The sequence below is a fragment of the Schistocerca gregaria genome, chromosome 6, assembly GCF_023897955.1.
Source record: "Schistocerca gregaria isolate iqSchGreg1 chromosome 6, iqSchGreg1.2, whole genome shotgun sequence".
Taxonomy (NCBI): domain Eukaryota; kingdom Metazoa; phylum Arthropoda; class Insecta; order Orthoptera; family Acrididae; genus Schistocerca; species Schistocerca gregaria.
The window spans coordinates 265,087,899-265,113,398 of NC_064925.1; the positions used below are offsets into that span (position 1 = coordinate 265,087,899).

The 25,500-nt window shown below is 43.1% G+C and overlaps 1 protein-coding gene across 1 annotated transcript in view; it reads left to right on the plus strand.

The window, feature by feature from the left end:
- LOC126278820 (translation initiation factor IF-2-like) overlaps positions 1–25,500 on the plus strand; it is a 329,625-nt gene that overhangs the window by 120,153 nt on the left and 183,972 nt on the right. Inside the window, exon 5 of the mRNA XM_049979094.1 lies at positions 19,194–19,292. Coding sequence (XP_049835051.1) covers positions 19,194–19,292 — 99 coding nt within the window. The remainder of the gene's footprint in view (positions 1–19,193; positions 19,293–25,500) is intronic.

Genomic DNA, 25,500 nt, shown 5'->3' on the forward strand with positions numbered 1-25,500 from the left:
TATGAATGGCAGCTCAACAGTTCCAAGCACCAGATGGACGTTGAGAATTGTAGTCAGGGTGAGTGCTTCTGCTGTCATACGAAATCATACCCCAGACAATGACTCCAGGTATAGGCTAAGTGTGTCTAGCACGCAAACAAGTCGGTTGCAGAGCCTCACTGCAACGAAGCAGAACAGACTTTCGTCAGAAAACACAACAGATCTCCACGCCACCCTCGAAACAATTGTCACTTGATGCCGCTGAAGTGGCAAACGGTGTTGGGTTGGGGTCTGTGGAATGCACGCTGTAAGGCGTCTGGCTCGGACCCGTCCTTCAAGTAACCAACTTCTAACTGTTCGTTGTGTCATTGTAGTTCCAAATGCTGCTCAGATTGCTGCTGCAGATGCTGTATGATATGCCACAGCCATACGCTACACTCGACGATCTTCCCTCTCGGTAGTGCATCCTGGCCATCCGGAGCCCAATCTTCTTGGGACCGTAAATTCCTGTGACCACTGCTGTCAGCAATAGCATACAGTAATTACGTTGCTGCCAAGACTTTCTGCAGTACCGCAGAAGGAATATCGAGCTTCTCGTAACTCTATTATACGACTTCGTTCAGATTCAGTGACGTGTCGATAATAGCATCTTTATCACCTTAAAGACATTCTTGACTAAGATCAGCTCACCACGACCAACCTCAAAGGCAATTAACGCTCACGACCGTTACGTCGTGTATTCAAAGAAAACTTTATTCCCATCCTCATACTGGCGCTATTAACCCTAACTTACGCGAGTGGCCTGAAATTTGAACAGATATCATCCTTCAGAAGTGGAAACACGCTTAACAACTTTCATTTATCTAGCACTGCTCCTTCTTGGTGCTGCGGTTTTTCTTCCATCAGTGTATTATATCTAAAATAAGTTAATCAAAAAATGGTTCAAATACTCGTAGCTTTGAGCACTATGGGACTTAACTTCTGAGGTCATCAGTCCCCTAGAACTTAAAACTGCTTAAACCTAACTAACCTAATGACGTCACACACTCCATGCACGAGGCAGGATTCGAACCAGCGACCGCAGCGGTCGCGCGGATCCAGACTATAGCGCCTAGAACCGCTCGGCCACCAAGGCCGGCCCAATTAGTTAATCTACCAACCAAATATGCACCACTGGCCACTAAATTTGCTACGCCAAGAAGACATGCAGACGATAAACGGGTATTCATTGGACAAATATATTATAGTACAACTAACATGTGATTACATTTTCACGCAATTTGGGTGCATAGATCCTGAGAAATCAGGAAATCAGTACCCAGAACAACCACGTCTGGCACTAATAACGGCCCTGATACGCCTGGGCATTGACCCAAACAGCGCTTGGATGGCGTGTACAGGCACAGCTGCCCATGCAGCTTCAACACGATACCACAGTTCATCAAGAGTAGTGACTGGCGTATTGCGACGAGCCAGTTGCTCGGCCACCATTGACCATACGTTTTCAATTAGTGAGAGATCTGCAGAATGTGATGGGCAGGGCAGCAGTCGAACATTTTCTGTCTCCAGAAAGGCCTGCACAGAACCTGCAACATGCGGTCGTGCATTATCCTCCTGAAATGTAAGGTTTTGCAGGGATCGAATGAAGGGTAGAGCCACGGGTCGTAACACATCTGAAATGTAACGTCCACTGTTCAAAGTGTCGTCAATGCGAACGAGAGATGACCGAGACGTGTAACCAATGGTACCCCATACCATCACTCCAGGTGATACGCCAGTATGCTGATGACGAATACACGCTTCGAATGTGCGTTCACCGCAATGTCGCCAAACACGGATGCGACCATCATGATGCTGTAAACAGAACCTGAATTCATCCGAAAAAATGACGTTTTGCCATTTGTGCACCTAGGTTCGTCGTTGAGTACACCATCGCAGGCGCTCCTGTCTGTGATGCGGCGTCAAGGGCAACCGCAGCCACGGTCTCCGAGCTGATAGTCCATGCTGCTGCAGACGTCGTCGAACTGTTCTTTGTTGTCTTCCAAACGTCCTCATCTGTTGACTCAGGGATCGAGACGTAGCTACACGATCCGTTACAGCCATGCGGATAAGATGCCTGTCATCTTGACTGGTAATGATACGAGGCCGTTGGGATCCAGCACGGCGTTCCATATTACTGTCCCAAAACCACCGACTCCATATTCTGCTAACAGTCATTGTATCTTGACCAACGCGAGCACCAACGTCGCGGCCGGCCTGAGTGACTGAGCGGTTCTAGGCGCTACAGTCTGGAAATGCGCAACCGCTACGGTCGCAGGTTCGATTCCTGCCTCGGGCATGAATGTGTGTGATGTCCTTAGGTTAGTCAGGTTTAAGTAGTTCTAAGTTCTAGGAGACTGATGACCACAGCAGTTGAGTCCCGTAGTGCTCAGAGCCATTTGAACCAACCAATGTCGCGATACGATACACCGCAATCGCGATAGGCTACAATCAGACCTTTATCAAAGCCGGAAACGTGATGGTACGCATTTCTCCTCCTTACACGAGGCATCACAACAACGTTTGACAAGGCAGCACCGGTCAACTGCTGTTTGTGTAAAAGAAATCGGTTGGAAACTTTGCTCATGTCAGCACGTAGTAGGTGTCACCATCGGCGCCAACCTTGTGTGAATGCTCTGAAAAGCTAATCATTTGCATATCACAGCATCTTCTTCCTGTCGGTTAAATTTCGCGTCTGTAGCATATCACCTTCGTGGTGTAGCAATTTTATGTCCAGTAGTGTAGATAAGTTATATTAATATAGTGTAATTATATAATAATGACGCCTAAACTCACCATTTTAGGAGCATTCTAAAGGACCTATTTCACTTGTCTCAATGAATCGAAAGTTACTGTAGTTCAGTGTAGTCTAGTTAATAACATTATTTACTGAAATCTACATCTCTTCGTAACACAAGTATTAACATTTCATCACATCACACTGAATAAATGTAGAAGGTAATCTGCGCTCTTGACAGCTAATTTAAGAGTTTGATAGTCTTGTAATCCCGCCGGAAGTATCGATGGATCAATCGAAATAATTACTTACACATTCGGCAAAACCTTTAAGCAGAACGCGCAGTGATACGTCCACCGGTGCCAGATAATGCGCCGGCCGTGGTGACCGAGTGGTTCTAGGCGCTACAGTCTGGAACCGCTCGACCGCTACGACGGCAGGCTCGAATCCTGCCTCGGGCATGGATTTGTGTGATGTCCTTAGGTTAGTTAGGTTGAATTAGTTCTGAGGCATTTCGAGGATCACATGTAGACTCTGACCACAATCTATTGGTTATGAACTGTAGATTAAAACTGAAGAAACTGCAAAAAGGTGGCAATTTAGGGAGATGGGACCTGGATAAACTGAAAGAACCAGAGATTGTACAGAGTTTCAGGGAGAGCATAAGGGAAAAATTGACAGGAATGGGGGAAAGAAATACAGTAGAAGAAGAATGGGTAGCTCTGAGTGATGAAATAGTGAAGGCAGCAGAGGATCAAATAGGTAAAAAGACGAGGGCTAGTAGAAATCCTTGGGTAACAGAAGAAATATTGAATTTAATTGATGAAAGGAGAAAATATAAAAATGCAGTAACTGAAGCAGGCAAAAAGGAATACAAACTTCTCAAAAATGATATCGACAGGAAGCGCAAAATGGCTAAGCAGGGATGGCTAGAGGACAAATGTAAGGATGTAGAGGCTTATCTCACTAGGGGTAAGATAGATACTGCCTACAGGACAATTAAAGAGACCTTTGGAGAAAAGAGAACCACTTGTATGAATATCAAGAGATGAGATGGAAACCCAGTTCAAAGCGAAGAAGGGAAAGCAGAAAGGTGGAAGGAGTATATAGAGGGTCTATACAGGGGCGATGTTCTTGAGGACAATATTATGAAAATGGAAGAGGATGTAGATGAAGATGAAATGGGAGATATGATACTGCGTGAAGAGTTTGACCGGGCACTGAAAAACCTGAGTCGAAACAAGGCCCCCGGAGTAGACAACATTCCATTAGAACTACTGACGGCCTTGGGAGAGCCAGTCCTGTTAAAACTCTACCATCTGGTGAGCAAGATGTATGAGACAGGCGAAATACCCTCCGACTTCAAGAAGAATATAATAATTCCAATCCCAAAGAAAGTAGGTGTTGACAGCTGTGAAAATTACCCGAACCATCAGTTTAATAAGTCACAGCTGCAAAATACTAACGCGAATTCTTTACAGACGAATGGAAAAACTGGTAGAAGCCGACCTCGGGGAAGATCAGTTTGGATTTCGTAGAAATATTGGAACACGTGAGGCAATACTGACCCTACGACTTATCTTAGAAGCTAGATTAAGGAAAGGCAAACCTACGTTTCAAACATTTGTAGACTTAGAGAAAGCTTTTGACAATGTTGATTGGAATACTCTCTTTCAAATTCTGAAGGTGGCAGGGGTAAAATACAGGGAGTGAAAGGCTATTTACAATTTGTACAGAAACCAGATGGCAGTTATAAGAGTCGAGGGGTATGAAAGGGAAGCAGTGGTTGGGAAGGGAGTGAGACAGGGTTGTAGCCTATCGCCGATGTTATTCAATCTGTATATTGAGCAAGCAATAAAGAGAACAAAAGAAAAGTTCGGAGTAGGTATTAAAATGCATGGAGAAGAAATAAAAACTTTGAGGTTCGCCGACGACATTGTAATTCTGTCAGAGACAGCAAAGGACTTGGAAGAGCACTTGAACGGAATGGACAGTGTCGTGAAAGGAGGGTATAGGATGAATATCAACAAAATCAAAACGAGGATAATGGAATGTAGTGGAATTAAGTCTGGTTATAATGAGGGAATTAGATTAGGAAATGACACACTTAAAGTAGTAAAGGAGTTTTGCTATTTGGGGAGCAAAATAACTGATGATGGTCGAAGTAGAGAGGATATAAAATGTAGACTGGCAATGGCAAGGAAAGCGTTTCTTAAGAAGGGAAATTTGTTAACATCGAGTATTGATTTAAGTGTCAGGAAGTAGTTTCTGAAAGTATTTGTATGGAGTGTAGCCATGTATGGAAGTGAAACATGGACGATAACTAGTTTGGACAATAAGAGAATAGAAGCTTTCGAAATGTGGCGCTTCAAAAGAATGCTGAAAATTAGATGGGTTGATCACATAACTAATGATGAGGTATTGAATAGAATTGGGGAGAAGAGGAGCTTGTGGCACAACTTGAATAGAAGAAGGGATCGGTTGGTAGGACATGTTCTGAGACATCGAGGGATCACCAACTTAATATTGAAGGGCAGCGTGGAGGCTAAAAATCGTAGAGGGAGACCAAGAGATGAATACAGTAAACAGATTCAGAAGGATGTGGGTTGCACTAGGACCGGGGCGATGAAGAAGCTTGCACAGGATAGAGTAGCATGGAGAGCTGCATCAAACCAGTCTCAGGACTGAAGACCACAACAACAACAACAACAAGTTCTAGGGGACTGATGATCTCAGAAGTTAAGTCCCATAGTGCGCAGAGCCATTTTGAACCCAGATCACGTGCGTAAACATTAGTTGCAAGTGTTAGGACCGGCGCGGGCTGACTCTTCCTCACTTGTCCCACGTCGTTTGTGTATGATGTTAGTTGACTGCAGTATTATTGCAGCTGGGAGTGAGGGCGCTCCTGTCGGCTTATCGTGAGTTTTTGTCGTATCGTTTCAGTTTCACGCGGACGCACTGAACCATTGGCAGCATACACAGCACTGTGTTGGCATCATTGTCAAGGTGATGCCTTTTCCTTAATCACCACTGTACTTGTTACTGTGACGTCACCGTGTGTTTCCGATGATGACCGCGCGAGGCCAAGTGCACCAATATCGTGGTTGGATAATACATGTTCTCTGGTGCAATTAATTACGAACAACTTGCGATAGTTTGCCGTTGTCTGGGCGTTCATTTGCAGTTTGTTATTATCTGCTGTCGACGTTTGGTTTGCACACAGACATGTCTGTTTCCGTAATGCAGTGCTCTAGTAACTGTTCTCCGTTCGATCGCTTGTTCTGCCTTCCGCGAGAGAACTGTTGGCGTGTGCGTACGCCAAGACAGTGGTTCGTGTTCCAGTACTTTTCAGTGCGAAAACTTAGCGTCCTCCAGCAGCAGTGTTTTGGATATTCATCAGACCTCTAGAGTAGTTTGATGGCCAAAAGGTATCCGTCTCCAGAAGTCTTCCATTCTGTTCATTTCAAGAAAGTCGGAGTCATTTATATTCTGTTACACATTTGTTCTGATTCGGTCTTCAATCAAACCTGAGTTGTTGACGAAACAGACCTATAACAAATGTGAAATATGATGTTAACCTATTGGAAGACAACAGATGAATACTAAAGCTGTTCTTTCGGGTGTGCAGCCGAGTTGTTGATTCCATTTCATTTTTCGCGGTGTTTCGACAAGCGACCCTGAAGATGACGACTTGATTGTTCGTGGAAACATTATGCGGAATTCAAAATTCGTCTCAGTAAGTCAGAAGCATACATTAATCAATCACACCGAAGAAACCTGACAGATCAGCAAACTGAAAACCACTGCATAGGAAAACAATATTTGCATGGATTACTGTGACAGAACAGTGAAGGTAATGATTCAAAGTGCTGCCCTGTGGACAGGATAAGAACTACATATTGAGTACGGAAGATGAGCCTATAGCAATTCTACTTTAGTTGCCGAAAGAGTCCTTTGTTGAAACTTGGTAGCTGATTAAATACGTGCACTGGACAGGCACTCGAATGCGGACTATCCCTAATGACCTCGCTGTCGATGGGCCTTTAAACTTTGATCCTCATTCATTCCTCCGAATCTGGTACCCTGCCTGTCCTCGGTAACGCTATTACTGCCTGAGCTATCCACACCCAACTGACGACATACCCTCTCTCCTTTAATTCTGCCTCCACACTGTCTACATACCAAGCACGATTCGAGTCTCGGACTAAATACAGTAAGTCAGGAAACTTCAAAACAGGTCAAATTTCGCTGCGGAGTGAAAATTTCATCCTGGATTGATCTGTTGTTTCTAACATCGCACTATGGTGAGAAAGAGAATCCACAAGTTTCTTCAGGTGTTTTTCATGTTATTATTTGTGATAACAGGTAAGGTTTGCCATCTAGTGGAACGGCAACCGTGATAACTACTCGTACTATATCAAAAAAGAAAGGTATGGGCCGTCCTTAGTTTCAGAGTGCAGCTACTGTTGTTACGTACACCGTCGTTCCAGAACGTTCCGAGACGTCAGCTCAGTAATTACGGTGGCAGTTTCAAGTGACAACTGTGAACAACATGAGTGCATTTCGTCAGTCAGTTGTGAGCAATCAATGTTAAGTCCCGAACGTTGCAAGATCGCCTCGCTTCTAAACTGATACTGTTATTACTCAGCTTAGCCGCGAGTCCGTAGAGGATGGTATATGTGACGTACAGTATGACTGGTCAACATTTCCACCCGGAATTTGCGAGTGTAAGTCGGACCTTCCTTGATCTGCCTTGGTGGGTCGTTTCGTCGGATTTCCAACTACTTGCGCGCGGTGCAGCTCTCGTAAATGTCGTCCCGTGCAGATTCTTCATTGGCGCATTGGATGTCTCTGTCGGTGGAAGCTACTTATCTCAAATTGCTGTAGATCAACTTTGGGGTACCTGTTTACCCGAAATTAACATTCAGAATGGCGTAATATCACTTTTATTCCTATCAGATCAATAATGAAACACTCGCGTCCCAAACTACTCGTAACCGAGAGCATGGCTACCATCGAAGAAGACAGGAAGAGCTCTTGACGCCGAGTGTGGACTTTGGCGCGCAGTCAGTATCTCTTACTAGTTTGGCCACAGTTCGTGGATTTCCGATCAAGTTCGTACTTACTAAGATATGCATTTGTTAATGAACGGGTGTGAATTTTAACGAGGCAAAATTATGATAAATAGTTTTAAACATCCAGAGGCTCCTCCTAGTATTCATATTGTCATAAATGACTTTAAAATATAAATAAAGAAAATCGGTGACTTTGGCGCCACGATGGCGGTACTTCCCGTCATGTATATTTCCCAGGCTGACGCCCGTCGCTAAGGTCCAGCGCCGAGCCCAACCGCACTACGCGCGACATGTGGTCGCTTCGTCACCTAGCCAGCCAGACAGCGTGGGAAATGCTCTCCGACTCATGCCCGGCTACGGACTACAGCACTTCCTAACTATCGTGAATACATCAATAAGAGACAATAATTTATTAAAACTGGTAAAAAAGTCTTCCTCACGTAAGAGGCACCTTACAACGTGCAGACCTAGTGTGTCACCATTATTGTGTCACAGATCACAACCTCAAAATTAACTATTTTAGACATACTCCGGAATGTTCTGAAGAAGAAAAAAGTGTTTGCAAAGTGTAAACCGCAAACCTTGAACCCCAATTAAAACCAACGACGTGTGGAAGCTTGATACGACTGAAGTGCAAAGCGCAAACAGCTCTTTTCTGTAAAAAAAAAGTTATCACTGATGACGAGTCTTGGCGTTATCAGTATGAGCCTACCCCAAAGCGACAAAATGCAGAAATCCGCAAGAAGAGTCAACAATTTGACGACGTACCCAACACTCATGTCAATATGATTCGCGAGCTGAGCAACATCCCAAATAAAGTCGAAGCACTCAATTGGGGCAGATTATGTAGAACATCTGAGTCATTAAAACCACGGGCTTAACTTTTCTCTAGCTTTTTATTAATCCAGTCTCGGAATTTTTTGGGCTGATTGGGCCGATGGGGTAGATCGCAGTATAATATATTACTGATCAGATTCAAGTTATGTATTATTAATTGTTTACATAAGATTAAGTTAAACCTATACCAAATTTCTAATTATATTTTTCTCTAAGCGTCCTGGTATTAGGAGACTCATATGTGTATGTCCATAACAGACACAGCTGAATCATTTCAATTTACTGCATTGTCTATCACTTGTTCTCTGACATGCAAAATATGCTGATATATATTTTTGATGATATCTAATGCCTAATTTCTAATAACAGTCACAAAATTTGCTTCATAATCCGATATGTCGATTTTTGACACCATTTATAAATGTAACTCTTGAGACAGGACAAGTTGCTCTCTAACTATTTTTCGCGTATGGAAAATTATTAAATATTCCATTACAGCCTGTCGCACCTTGAACGAGACTCTAGAAAGTTAACAGGCTGAGCAGATGTTGATGGAGCCTTGTAGGATGCTACAATCATGAGGTATTTTTATGGTTCTTAGGTCATAGAAACGGCATGTTGGGAGCTGAAAGCAATTGGCAGTGAGCCCACCCCTTACCAATTCTTGCCGGACAGGTCCACAGCCGTACCTGGCAGACAGGGTAGCCCCTTGCCAAAACAGGTCTCCAGCAGAACAATGCTGCGCTACCTGATGTGGCACGAGCTGAAGCCTGGGCTGGGGCAACGGTCTGAAGGGCAGTGCCTACACAGTCAGTTATAAACCAGGCGGTGTGTGCAGAGACACGCTTAATTAAAATTCACAAGTTTTTGTGTTTGCTGATACTGCAAATGTGCCTGTGAATCACTTCCATTGGCCACCTCGGTTGCATGAGAAACTCCAGCGTCTGAGAAACGTTTAGAAAGAGAATCTTTACTACACCTCTTAGCTAAGACTAACAAGCTCCAAGGCACAGGCGATTTAGATAAAGATCTTTAAGGTTGCATCCGTTCGCTTCTCGCTGTGTGAAGTGACATGACTTCAGAGAAAATCATCTTCTCCCTCTGAAAAAACTAAAAAAAAAGCCAGTAGTTTGTTGTTTCTTTTTTTCCAGAGGCACAGGTTTCTTAACTCTTGCCCTGGTTTGACATGAGTTTGTGCTGTCAAGTGAGAGGGGAGATTTAGCGCCACTAGAACCCTATGATAGACTCTAGATGGGCTGAATATGGTGTCCTTTGGGCACTTTGAGGGAAAACGGATTTTTTTTTTCTGAAGAGGTGCAAGGTACTCGGGTGTGAGTCTTTGGTCTGGTAACAGGCCTCTGGTAGATACTCTGGCATGTGTGGTTGGTACTTGGGACCTGTCCTAAGACTGACTTCACTTGCGAGTAGTTTAGACTGTAGAGTCTGTGGTGAAGTTCTTACTATACCGACAGTGTGACTTCAAACGTCTCGGACTGCTCGTTTGCCGAGGGCACACTTATTCGTTTTTATTTACCAGTCTTGACGTTTGGTATCCTTATGCGCTCTGTCACATAAGTGAGCAAAATTGGTCCTTTGTATGACCAATGAATGGTGTGCCAGAGACTGAAATCTACCGTGATTTCAGGCCTCTGGTATAGAGTAAATTGAGATCCATCTGCCTGATCGCTAGACCGTGAGATTTTTGCATTTCTTTCGTGGCCGCAACAGATGCACAGGTGCAGCGTCACGTCTCACCTCCGCCGCGCACATCTCGCCAGCTGCAACTTACATCGCTGCACGAAGCAAACAGGATAGCGTACTGCCGCTCCAGCATTGGCAGGACGTGCAGATCTCAATCGCCATTTGCTCTCAGCAGCACCTCCATATACAGGGTGAAAAGTATTTAAACCGACAAACTCTGGGATGTTGCAGGGGACATCAAAACAAATATTTTTCCCTAATGTCATTTTTTCCTGCGAGGAGTATTTAAACCGGTAGAAGAAGATTTCTCTGGTGGCAAATTATTTAAAACAACAAACACTTTTCCATTTATTATGACCATGATAAAACACATTAACACAACCCAATTTCAATTACAGTCGATTTTCAAAAATGCCTCCATTGACACGTAAACAAAGATTAAACCGTCAGATCATGTTCTGTCTGACACGGACAAAAACCCCAGGAGTATCCTGAATTGGGCCTGCTGCTGCTACTATCCGGGTAACCAGATTCTCTTGTGATGCAACAGGAGTCGCGTAAACAAAGTTGCGCATCTCTCACCGCACAAAAAAGTCCAGAGGGGACATCTGGGGATCGAGCCAATCCACGTTTCTGGGAACCGTCGGTCCAGGAATCGACGCACATGACGACTGAAATGTGCCGGCGCCCCGTCATGTTGGAACCACATGCGTTGTCTTGTAGGGAGCGGGATATCTTCCAGCAATTCTGGCAATGCTCCGGCGAGAAAATTGTAATAGTACCTGCCATTTAATGGCCTAGGTAGCAAATAAGGCCCAATTGAACAGTCTCCAAAAACACCGACCCACACATTAACGATTAACCGCACTTGATGAGTGCTAGTAACTGTGGCATGTGGGTTATCCCCCCTCCAAACATGCGAATTGTGCATGTTGAAGACTCCATCACGCCCGAACGTTGCTTCATCGGTAAACAACACAGAGGATGGAGATGTAGGATGCATTTTACACTGTTCCAGGTACCACTGCGAAAACTGTGCTCTGGGTGCATAATCAACTGGTTCCAGGTTGTGGACACACTGTAAGTGAAATGGACATAACAATTGCTCTCGGAGGACTGTTCTCACATTCGTATGATTCGTCCCCATGTTACGTGCAATTGCACGAGTGCTGATTGAAGGATCCTGCTCCACATGCTGCAAAACAGCTTCCTTGAGTTGCAGCGTTCTTACAGTGCGACAGTGTCCCTGTCCAGGTAATGTGCTAAATGACCCGGTCTCACGCAGACGTTGGTACACAGCAGCAAAGGTCGTATGATGCGGGATACGGCGATTAGGGTATTGTTGTTGAGAAACCCGCTGTGCAGCTCGTCCGTTGTGGTGAGCTGCGTAGTACGCAGCAACCATATGAGTGTACTGACTCCAGTTGCATCGCTCCATTAGTAAACAGAGACAATGCACTACTACACTGGCGGACAGCAGTTGCCTACGACTGAAGAGCTAATACGCCCTCTAATAACTGAAGATCGTAATACGGCCTCTAACAACTGAAGACCGTAATACGGCCTCCACTGGTTTAAATAATCCTCATAGGAAAAAATGACATTAGGAAAAAATATTTGTTTTGATGTTCCCTACAACCTCCCAGAGTTGTCGGTTTAAATACTTTTCACCCTGTAGAGACTACAGTTGATTTAGTCAATCAAAATTTCCTCAGCGTCAGATCAATTCAGATTGCGTATTCCTCTCATTTAGGGCTAAAAGAAAAAAATAAGTGTTGTTAGACCACTAAAATTATGCTAACATTTTCAGTCATTTAAATAATCCCCACCAGCTTTACCTTTGACACTGCAACGTAACTCAATTTTTTTTCTAAGTGTTAAGGCAGAAAGTTTTTTATCAACTCTTGCACATCTAAGAATCACACCTTGCTATGAGACCAACTGTGTGAACTTTGCACTACCAGTTTCACATAACTGTGAAATTACTGACGCCTTATTACTGTAATCTTGCAATCGCTAAATATGGCCTTGCTTTAGTTCAGATCTTTTGAGATGTACGTGAGTAGATTGCTCCACAGGTAACTGACGGATCATGACCAACTCTCTACCACGTTGGACTACTAAACAGTTTTTAAATAAGTCTTTCTAGCCACGGTTTAAAATGAGAGATAATGTCAAAAGTCACAACTCTGCCATAACAGATCATTGCCCTGAAGCAATCTGATTGGACTCAAAGAAATTCACCGAAAGAGGTGGCATAGTGGTGAGACGGTGGACTCACTTTCGGGAGGACGGTGCTTCAAATCCCCGTCCAGTCATCTAGATTTAGGTTACCCTTTGCTACTCTGACTCGCCTAAAACATTTTCCATCCCCACTCTTCCCTAAATCGAGCATATGCTCTGTCTCTAACGCTCTCGTCTTCAGCGGTATGCAAAACCCTACATGTCATGATTCGGCCACTCCACTGGAAACAATGGTGCTAGCAAACTCCAGTTAACGTTCAAGTGACAGCTTGTAACAGCGTTGGCAACCACAGGAAACTGCGTGTCTCAGAACGCGTTTGGGATGAAAGGTGGGAGATAAGATGGTCACAATGAAATCGAGCATCTCCCAAAATTACCGTACTTCCCGTAGTTTCTGTTATAAAATAAGCGACCAAAATTAGAATAAACAGCAACAATTTTAACAGATGTCAGGGATATACATTTAATAGGGCATGGAGGAGGGCTTTGGACATTGAGTGAAAGCGAATACGGAGGTTCGACGCTTGTAGGGACGCGGGAGAAGCGGTAGCAAACATGGCGCCGCCCCCACTCGCCATGTGAAGCCACTCGTCCTTGGCGAGGTACACGAGAAAGGCAGACCATGGCGATCACTGAAGGTGTTACGAGTGCGAGAAGTCGTCTCAAACCGGGAGCGAGGACTCGGGCGGAGAGCCAGTGACTACTTCAGACGAGTTTAATGGTTCTTTGACTGCGCGTTTGAATGCATGTAAGCTCTCTACAGCACACGACAGAGTTGAGACCTTAAGTGGGTACCTTTTCAGTTACGTATTGATTTCCCGTGGGCCCTGCATGGAGCCGTGTGGCGGACAGACCTCCTAGTGTGACGTCACAAGTCCGATGCGGGGCCCCTGTTTCTCGTAGGCCCTGGTCCTGCAGCAGGACTGAGCTGTTAGCAGCTGTCCAACTTGCCTTCCGCGCATGCGTCGCTCCGACCCTCTCTCGAATGATCCAACGCTGCCATTGCATCTGTATAAGCATAACACCACGGCACTTCGGCACTCAGTGATTTTATTCCTAATGACGATAGCAGTGACAGCTCTCAAAAGATTGAATATTTTATTAGTGTGACCCAGCTTGTAAACCGACAAGATTTTTATTGGAAATTGTATTAGCGTAGCACCCCGTGAGAGCATGTATTCTTTCACTAGTAATTATCTCTGAAAACTTGATGATGAAGGATTTTTTTTCGTGTATTAAGTCATCGCTCAGAAAGGAAGAATTGAGTGTGAGATCGTTTTCGACAACTTTAATAAATTTTAATCTATTTCTTTGCAAATGGAGGAATAATCACGTAATTTAAAAGACATGTTTTGTTTATTTGTATTGCACTCTAATAGGGGACTGTTCCAAATACTGAATGTTCAAGGAAGTATAGGTTAGTCCTCTCGCAAGACTATTATTCCAAAAGCGTAAAACCCAAAGTATGTGGATTTGGTGCATGAGACAGAAATTTCTCTATTTACAGACCATAACGTTTTTAGAATCCCATGACGTAGGTGACATACTGAAAGATCAATTTCTTGGAAGTGAGGTTGGCCCGTTAACTGTCATCACAGCCATAAACTTTAAGGATTAAGGTCGAGTGTAGGTGGAGGCCACGGTGTTAGACTTCTTAAATAAAAATTTAGTAAAGTAAAAACCTTTTAATGCGTAGGCCGCAATTTTCCTATCACAATTAAAGTACGATAACTGGTTTCTTCGGATCGTTAAAAGTGTGTGTTCAAATATTCAAATGTGTGTGAAATCTTATGGGACTTAACTGCTAAGGTCATCAGTCCCTAAGCTTACACACTATTTAACCTAAATTATCCTAAGGACAAACACACACACCCATGCCCGAGGAAGGACTCGAACCTCCGCCGGGATCAGTCGCACAGTCCATGACTGCAGCGCCTGAGATCGCTCGGCTAAACCCGCGAGGCATTCAAAATGTGAGAAGGCGGTGAATAAGCACTGGAAAGCATCATTAACTGTAGTCATGTAAGAACATGAATTCGTAAATAAAGAAAGTAAACACCTCCCGTGCCATCCTCAGACCATAGGCGTCACTGGGTGTGGATGTAAAGGAGCATGTGGTCAGCACACCTCTCTCCCGGGTGTATGTCATTTACCGAGACCGGATCTCTACTTCTCAATCAAGTAGCTCCTCAGTTTTGCATCACAAGAGCTAACTGCACCCCACTTGCCAACACCGCTCGGCAGACCAGACGGTTATCCATCCAAGTGCTAGCCCAGCCCGACAGCGCTAAACTTCGTTGATCTGACGGGAACCGGTGTTGCCTCTGACATTCGTAGATACCAAAAGAGTAACAGTACTTAGTTTAAAAATATCACCGTGGGCAAGCCAGGTTTTAGACCGTAATCTCGCAGATCGACGTTAATATAGGAAAATGTCCAGTTACATGAGTAAAAGCTGGGTCTCTAACGGTGATGTTTTTAAACTACGTACTGTTATTGTTTTGATATCTAAGAGTGAATGTAACTGCATGACTACAGCTAATGATGCTTTCCAACGCTTATTCGCCACCTTTACACATTCTGAACTATCTAACAATGATTGCAAAATTCAAATGGCTCTGAGCACTTTGGAACTTAACAGCTGAGGTCATCAGTCCCCTAGAACTTTGAACTACTTAAACTTAACTAACCTAAGGACATCACACACATCCATGCCCAAGGCAGGATTCGAACCTGCGACCGTAGCGGTCGCGTGGTTCCAGGCTAAAGCGCCTAGAACTGCTCGGCCACTCTGGCCGGCACGATGGTTGCAGATTCGGACCGAAACTAGTTATCTAACTTTGTGATAGGAAAACTGCGATCTACGGATTAAAAGATTTTTTACTTTAAATTTTTTTATTTAATACAGTATATGCAGATCGCCGTCTCCTCTCTTACAATGTCAGGCTTCACTAATATTAGACTTAACCTACCGATGCATCGCTGATTAAACGTTTGAACAAGGGCTCTTCGATAAAGAATGATCATAATTCTTTTAAAGTTATAATTGCTAGCACTACAATTGAATCTTACGATATTCAGCTAGCTTAATGTGTACACAACACGCTGTGCAAGTTTCAGTGGTGGCACTCCTGGTTCTCGCATGTGAGATAAGGACAAGCTGAGACATGCGCAGTATCGCCTATGGCCACAAAGGATGTCACGCGTCATGGACAACAGGCGGTTTTGAAATTCTGATTTCCTGACAAGAACTCTTCATCTGAGGCCGATGCAAAGCCGCATAGCCCTGCAGAACTTCTCGAAGCTGGTTCAAATTGTTTGAAGAGGGGAGACAATCAATTTCAAAACAGGGTGAGCCGGCACTACAGTTGAAACGTCCCCTTTGAAAAATTATACACGACTGTGCTTAATCTGACACACAATATTTTTTAGCGCAACGCAATCTGACTTTCAAAAATCCCTACAAATGAATGGCCCTGACCAACATTAACCTATACCTTTCACAAATCACTTACCTCACAAAAATCTTCGTTACTCTAACTACTGCAACACAGCGAGCGCCACTACTGCCAGCTAAATAAAAGATTCAAACTACGGAAGGCACTAACTACTGATAGGTATAGTTAGCAAATGAAAGATTTTAATAGAGAACAAACAGTGTATTTACCTTAATAGTCAAAATATATATGGTAGTTCATGACATCCAGTCTTACAAATTACAAAACTCCGCCATCTCTCTCCCCACGTCCACCACTGCTGGCGGCTCACCTCCAACTGCGCAACGCTACGCGCTGTTAGCATCCAGCTGCCGCTGCCCAACACTACAATGGCAGACAACAATGCAAACTAAACACAGACTGCGCACGGCACAGCCAGTGATTTTTATGCAGAGCGCTACGTGGCGGCGGCGTTACCAATAAAAAAATCCTAAACATCCTACTTACACATTTACCGCTCATATGAAAGTAAACTTTAATACCACTGCTGTCACTATGAGAGATGATCGATAATTAACCTTACGAACAGTTTCTAGAATACTGAAAATTTCATTGGTTGCCAGCCACACCCACGAGACATGTTTGTAAGCGTTTGGTTCTAAGACTGCTGATTTCCGTACAAAAAGACATCCGCGTGCAGGTGATATTCCTGGAATGGTTTATCATCATGTTGTACTAGCACACACATCAGTAACTGGAAAATACTTGCAGGGTTGCCCTGAAAACCTTGCAGGTCAATATCAGGTGCAAAAGACAACATATCCCAAAACAGGATGGATGGATGTACAGTTGTATATAGCAAATGTTGTTACTGAATATCTTCCAAAAATCAATGTGAAGTGCATCTCCCACCCTCTTTATAGTCAGGATTTATCTGAATGCGACTTTCTGCCATTCCATTTCCTGAAGAAACGTGGTATTTCCTTTCACCAGAAGCAGTAGTTAAGACTGCAGAGGCGATTCTGAAGAACCTTTCAAACCTTGTGTTCCAGCATGCCTTTCCAGGCTGGCAGAAACGCTAGGACAGTTGCATCACGGCCAAAGGAGACTGGTTTGAGAAGGACAATCAAAATTATGGGTATGAGTAAAAGTATGTTGTTAAAACAACTATGATCGTTCTTAACTGAACAGTCCTCGTACGCAGTACTATCATACAAGATGTAAAAGAGGTATTGCCTCATCGTGCATAATCCATATCTATTTTCTTCCTTCATGCGAAATGTTTTCCAGTAGTGAAGCTAGAAATTGGTGAGAAACAGTATGCTCCTATTAACTTCTTGGAGAAAGTGTATAGCCCTGAAAGTCATTCAGCTACGATTGCTGCCCACACATCGATCGCTCAAGGATTTGCATCTTCCCAGACAACATACAATAAATGAGCAATGAAGAAGAAGACAGCGTGCATTAATGACTACTGAGTACTTACTGTTTACAACACAAATGAAAATAGCTCATATCTTAATACGTATTTCCTTCCAAGCATATGTTTAAAGCACTCTCCTTTTGTAATTGTGAGCAGTAGTCATAATTTTAAAAACAGAATTTTTAAAACTTCCTGTTCGTTAGAAACAAGTTTCAAATTCGGCTCTGTTATATGATTTGGTTATAACAGTTATTGTGGATGAATTATGGATTTACACTGTGTTATACAAGGGTCACCCAGAAAGTAATGTACCACAGTTTCTTGTTCAACAAATCTTTATTAAACGTAATGGCAATTAAACACACGAAAGCATGGTGTTTTATCTACACACCCTATTTTTCCATGTAATCTCCATCCCGCTGTATGACCCTTCTCCAGCGCGAAACAATGGCGAGGATGACCTGTCGATACCAATCCTTGCCCTGATGGCGGAGCCAGAGCTTCTCTGTGTGAATCACCTCCTCCTCGTCCTCAAAATGTTTGCTAACTGCCGACTCACAATGCGTGTGTCCTCGCGAATGACAACATCAGCTCGCTGCAACATGTCAGGTGTGACAACTGTGGATGGTCTCTCCGACCGCTGCAAATGGTGGAGCTCCGTCGAACCTCCTTCTGATGAACTTACCCTCCGTGCCCAGCAACTAACTGCTTCTGTCAACTGCACATGCGTCATAGACTTTGCAGAAACATTTGTGAATATTGCCCACAGTCCCTCTCTGCAATGATAAATTTAATGACGGCACGTTTCTTGTAACGTACGTTACCTAGAGACGCCATTGTGAAACAGTCCTGCAGCTACGCTGTCTGTCGGAAGTGGCGGAAACTTGGCCCGCTCACTCAGGAGACTTCAAATAGTACATACGTAACGTTTCGCATTTCTTTCTGGGCAATCCTCGTATTTTCCGCATCGTGGTACGATCACATAGATGATGTTGTGGGTAGAACCAGCCAAAGATTGCGCTTCATTTGCAGAACACTTAGAAGGTGATATGGATCTACTAAACAGACTGCTTACACCACGCTTGTCCGCCCTATTCTGGAATATTGCTGTGTGGTGTGGGATCCGCATCAGATGGGACCGACAGATGACATCGAAAGTACAAAGAAGGACAGCTCGTTTTGTATTATTGCGAAGTAGGGGAGATAGTGCACAGACATGATACGTGAATTGGAGTGGCATCATTAAAACAAAGGCGTTTATCGTTGCGACTGGATCTTCTCATGAAATTCCAATCACCAGTTTTCTTCTGATTGCGAAAACATTCTGTTGGCACCCACTTACATAGGGAGAAATGATCATCACTATAAAATAAGAGAAATCATGGCTCGACCAGAAAAAATTAAGTGCTCGTTTTTCCTGCGCGCTGTTCGAGAGTGGAACGGTAGAGAGACAGCTTTAAGGTGGTTCATTGAACCCTCTGCCAGGCACTTTATTGTGAATAGCGGAGGAACCACGTAGATATAGACGTAGATGTAGTTTTTTCAGCTCTTCCATGTATCAATATTTAGGTATGGTTTTCTCTTTTTTCCCTTCATATGGTTTGGAAGATAATGTGGGTGATGGAAACGAATCGTACAGTGACGAAATATTTTTAGCTTTTTGCACCGCAGTATAGATGATGATGTGATGGAAACGAGCAAAGGTTTCTGTCTTGTTATAGGAGAGCCTGATGCGTGTGCGACCAGCTTCCAGGGCCTTCCAGCGCTCTGGCAGTTTCATCTCCTTCCGCAGGAGCAGTCTCGGCTTTGACAAGATGAAGGTATGCCTATATACAGAGGCCGTTCATATATCGTGCAGTGGCCATCCAGATATTTGGTATATAGCAGTAGAATAAGTATATATTTATATGAATGGAAATGAACAAGAATGACAAAATGAAAAGCTACACTGTGAAGACGCTAGAGTCCAGACGTGACTAAGAATTAGAGTTTGACTTTATGTATATAGACTCAAGTGAGTGTTTGTACCGAGGCCAGGAATAGAACCCAGGCCTCCTACTTACTAGGAAGGTGTGCTAGCCACAAAGCCACCTTGCCACAGCGGTTTGCACAACTGTGTGGATTACTGTGGCATGCCTCTCTCTTTGATCCAAATTCTCACTACTACTCCAGTCTGCTTTAAACTCCCCCGTACATACGAAGCATCTTCTCACTGTGAAGTTCCTGCAGGACACCCTTCAACCATTCATTTGCACTATTGCTACATTAGATATTTGGTCGTAACATTTACGTTACTCATACCTGATAATCAAACGCGTATTAACTAACTCTGGACTGCAGTCATTATGTCTTTGTCTCATTAGCAGTCTGAGATAATGCTTAAACTACATTGTTGTTGTTGTTGTTGTGGTCTTCAGTCCTGAGACTTGTTTGATGCAGCTCTCCGTGCTACTCTATCCTGTGCAAGCTTCTTCATCTCCCAGTATCTACTGCAGCCTACATCCTTCTGAATCTGCTTAGTGTATTCATCTCTAGGTCTCCCTCTACGATTTTTACCCTCCACGCTGCCCTCCAGTACCAAACGGGTGATCCCTTGATGCCTCAGAACATGTCTTACCTACCGATCCCTTCTTCTGGTCAAGTAATGCCACAAATTCCTCTTCTCCCCAATTCTATTCAATACTTCCTCATTAGTTATGTGATCTACCCATCTAGTCTTCAGCATTCTTCTGTAGCACCACATTTCGAAAGCTTCTATTGTCTTCTTGTCTAAACTATTTATCTCCCATTAGCAGAACAATTTGTCATGATTTACGTTAACCCATACGATGAGAAAGTAGTTTTACAAATTGACAGCAAACCGAAATCACCTCATGTTACGTACTCGTAGTTACGGCTCATCGCTGAATTTCTTTAAGACTTTCAGCAAGTTCTTCACCTGTTGGTACTGGTCGTATACACAGGATTTTGTAATAAACTTTTAGTCCTCGTTGAACTGTTACCTACATTTTATTGGAATTATTATTCGATGTCCACTATATTAAAAAAAATCTGAAATGTTTTACACAAATTGTAGCAAATGTAGCGTTTACTTTGCCCTGTTGCCTCTAATTGGCACAGATCTCACCCCAAACAAATCCAGTACTGTTTACGAGATGTTTCATTGTTCGCACCGTGTATAACGACCAACACAAACAAATTATTGCAGTTTAACAAAAAAAATTTATTAACCTCCTTAGGTTTACTCCTTGTGGTGCCTGTTGTTAAGCTAGTTGTATCTTACTTGGAAGACTGAACGCTATTAGTGACGGTGGTACAGGTAGATATTTTTTCCTACCTAGTGAGTAGGTAAACTAATGTATGGTAATAAATCTATAAACATACGATACCAAAGCAGCTATTTTTGTATGTGTAGTGGACCTTATGTCAGTCGCTGAGGAATTTGTTGATGTTGGTTATGTCAACGTTTATGATTTCTTTCTTGTGTCATACAAATCATTTTTCAGAGTGGGCAACGGCAAAGAAGTAGGCATGACAAAACTGATAGGAAACTACCATAAAACTAATTTTATGAGCACAGGCACTGAATATTTAAGTAATTTTTTGTATTTTTGCAAAAGATTCTCGTGCCGCTTATCACTATGTGATCCAGTGATTCATGTAACCATAGTTACCCAGCTACTGGCGTCTGTTACCCAAACAATAATTAGAATAGTAAAGAAATAATTAGTACAGTGAATAGCATGTAGTCAATAAAAAAACCTTGTTCAAGTTACTCTTGTACATATTTGTAAATTGATAGATTTTCGTATCAGAGTGTTAATGTACCTGCTTGAGTCCTTTATTGCCGTAAAATTACATTACAATGAACAATCCGATTGCTCGATAAGTATAACAGTGAGTATCCTCAAGATCAGTGGTGAATGTTCCAACTACAATGCTATTCGCAATCTGTGATATACCACAAATAATCCACAGAGAATCGTGAATTGTAACATTCACGGCGCATTTATACATAAATTTTTCTCAGTTAGGTACAAAATATTTTATTTACCTTGTGCTAATCGTATTTCTTCATTGCAAGCTTGTTTCGGGTAGTATGCCATTGTCAATTGAACGTCTAAGTTGGGTGACGTTCATAGCAGCGCATAGCACCGCATCTTGGAGCGGATATATGTCTGGTGACAAGTTGTATAAATCACAGATAATGTGGCATTTCTCCCTCCTTTGAAGCATTATGTTCACAGAGTATTACTGAGTGAGTTTGCTTTAATCGTCACGAGATTTGAAGAGTAAATATCCACTATATGTCTCAGTACGTCCGTCCTTTGAGTAGTGTTTGCACAACTTCAGTACTGTCCTGTTCTATATATATACATAATCATCAGCCAATCCGATCACTTGGTGACGTCGCCTTTTTGAGTCGGCGGACAGCGTAGGGTCTCTGTAGGTTCTTCCATTTCTGCCGGTCTTGAGCTTCCCGTTGCCATTTCAGTGTCTTTCATAAGTCTCTGTACAATCTCTCCGGTGGTCTTCCCTTTCGTCTTTTTTGGTAAATTCGACTCTAATCTAACATTTGTTTTGGCCACCTGCCATCTTTTCTTCGAACGACGTGACCAGCCAACGGTCATTTCAAGGGCATTCACTCTTTCCACTTTGTCACTGACCTTTGTTGTCTGTTTGATATCAACTGCTTTCATTCTTTCTTTGTGTAGCTCAACATTGATCTTTCCATTCCTCTTCTGGCTACTATTAGTCTTCTAACAATGAATTCAATCAATTTCCACGTGTCTCAGCCAGAAGTTAATACTGACAGTATACATTGGTCAAAAACTCTTTTCTACAGCTCGGTGGGCATCTTAGACTTCAAAATTGATGAGTATCTTCCAGGGTTTCTGTCTCCTTTCATATTTAGCAGCTGACCCAGATTGGCATGTTCCGCGCACCCTTTTCACTTGCGTACTTCCAGCAGATATATTTCCCTTGACAGTCCATCCATTCATCATGATCTTGATTCTATCAGAATTTATTTTTAGGCCAACGCAAGTACACTAACCAGTACTTCACGTTCTTCTATATTATCTGCAGATAGAACAATATCATCATCAAACCTCAGGCTATTTGATCTCTTTCCCTAAATTTGGGTTCCCTCTGTTTTCCGATCCAATGTAGACTTTGCTTTCTCGAGGACTGCTGAAAATAGTCTGGAGATAAATAGTTACGTTACATTAACCCTTTTCGATGGGAAATTCATTGTTTTCTTCAGCTACATTCACAAATGCTATGGAGGTTTTAAATATGTTGTACAAGTCTTTAGCATAGGCCTGTTCTATTATAAATTACAATTTTATAAGAGCAATCTCTCCCTTTTTCTTAGGTTTCTTTCAGACAATCATAGAAGGAATCTATCTCCTAATCAGGATGACTAAAAGTAAGTGCATATGCTTGAACTGTTTGGATTTTATAACTTCCTGATGTTTTGAGGACCAAACTCGCAACTCAGCTTGAAGTTCATTCTAATACTGCTATTTTGTCTACTGTGATTTTGTTCCTTAAAAGCTTGATTGCATTTAGTTCTCCATTTGGTTTACCACAGTAATAGAAGATATTTCCCAAATTCTGTCAAAGGCAGTTTTCACTTTTACGACGTACTTTACTTAAGCCAACAATGCTCCAGTTAATTTTTCCTAATTCCTGTTCTATTTCTGTCAATGTGCCGTCTCCCATTAGCAAATGACAATTATATGTGCGTATCTGAAAGCTCTGATTTTATACATTTATAATTTTTTGACATTAATGCAGCTCTCACCTGGAGATCCGATGTGGGGCTAATTTAAACCCGGAACATACGCCTTTGGGTAGCCACTCCTCTGGAGTACAGACGCCACCGATGTTTCGCCGGGTTCAACTATATCTGCAAGGGTTTCCCCGATATATGTATCGTTAACCACCTCAACTCTCATTGAACAGAAAGAGACTAGACATAATTTAATCCTGCCATTAGAAAAGATATCTGATGCTTCGGTATAACAGTCCTGACAGGCCTTTCTGATCTGTTCCCATTTCAGTAGAATGTAGCCAAGGGCAGAGGATATTATTACACAGCGCTCTTCGAGCATACCATACATGTCTGTACGTTAGTGTAAGATTTTTGCTTTTGTTTCGTTCCTTCCGTGAAAGAGACTTTTTGTCCTCGCCTTTTTCAGTTACTCTGTGTGAAAGCATGCGACAGCATCTATCCTGCTAGCAGGCATCATCTTCGCTAATGCTGAGCGGAGGTCTTCTTATTCCTCTGTCTTTTTTAGCCATGGCAAGGCAATTTCTCACTAGATGATGTTCACGCGTTCGTGTCACGTGACCATGCCATCCGGGCCTCGATTCTGTGAGACGACTTTAAAACCACGCTAATGATTTCACTGCGCACTTTGTCTTCCAGTGTTACTCGTCTGTAAGCTGTAATTTCTATCGTGTGGAGCTTCTGTTTCGCATTCGTTCTTGACGCCCAGATTTCACTGCCATACAAAAGCGCTGGTCTTACAGCAGTTTTATAAATTTTGCCTTTGGCTTGTATGGGCATTTTTGCGTCACTAGAAACACTGGCAGGATAAGACACTTGTTTCATGCGACGGTATTCTGTGAGTTATGTCTGCTTGAACTATTCTTGCTCTGATGTTACCGATCCCAAATATCTAAAAATTTCAGCTTTTGGAAGTGTGACGTCATCAAGATTTGTGTGATGTGTGGCACTGAGGCTGAAGATGTGATCATCAGCTCGATTGTAGTTTTACTTATGTGTAACGCACTCGTTTCAAGAGCCTTCCTCCGTCCTCAAGGTTGTCTTTAATTTCATGGATGTTATTACATATAATGGTTAACTCATCAGCGTCCGCCCCCGGTAATTCAGTGGTCAGCGTCACAGAATATCAATCCTGAGGGCCCCGGTTCTATTCCAGGCTGGGTCTGAGATTTTCTCCGCTCAGGGTCTGGATGTTGTGTTTTCCTAATCATCATCATTTCATCTCCATCGACAAGCAAGTCACCGAAGTGGCGTCAAATCGAAAGACTTGCACCAGGCGAACGGTCTACCAGACGGGAGGCATTAGTCACACGACATTTACATTTTACATTACCTCATCAGCATTCCCTCACTACACGGCTTTTGTTTCTGTACACGGGATATATAAAAATATGGAAACACCATAAACGCAGCACATTACCATACCTTATAAGGTGTAGGAAAACCGCTGGTATTCACACCGGCTTCCATTCATCTCGGAAAGGATAAATACTGGTCCTGTATCGTTTTCGAGGGAAACTTACACCATGTTTGGTGCAAAATAGCGGCAAGCTGAAGTAATGATGATGAAGGTGGACAGCGACCACGCATCCATCGCTTCAAAATAGACCGCAGCTGGTCGATGATGTCTAGATCTGGCGACACTGATGGTCAGGAGAGATGAGACAATGAATATCCTTGTGCTCACAAAATCACTCGTGCATGATGCGAGCTGTCGGAAAATGGAGCCTTGTCGTCTTGGAACACAGCATCGCCATTGGAGACCAAGCACTGTACGATCGGATGGACCTAATCAGCCCAAAACATTACATAATCCTTGATAGTAACGCGGCCTTGCACAGTATGCGGGCCAGTGAATACCTCGGTATGGCTTGCCAAATCATCGCCTAGCTCCCTCCGTGTTTCACTCTTGGGACGTAAACTCGGCCAGGAGATAGAAACCGTGTGAAATAAGACTTCTCCGACAAAATGACATTTGTCCTTTGTTCCACAGTCCAGGTTTTATGACTTCGGCATCAGGTTTTCCGGTTATGGGCAGTTGCATCACTGATGTGTGGTTTTTGGAATTCCAGCTCCTGCAATTAGCACCTCTTGGAGTTCTTTTAGTGTTGTTTTGGTGCTGCCAAGGTTCACAAGTGTAACATCCAGTTCTGCAGTTGTCGTCCTCTTATTTTTCAAATGGCGCTATAGGACTTAACATACGACGTCATCAGTCCCCTAGAACTTAGAAC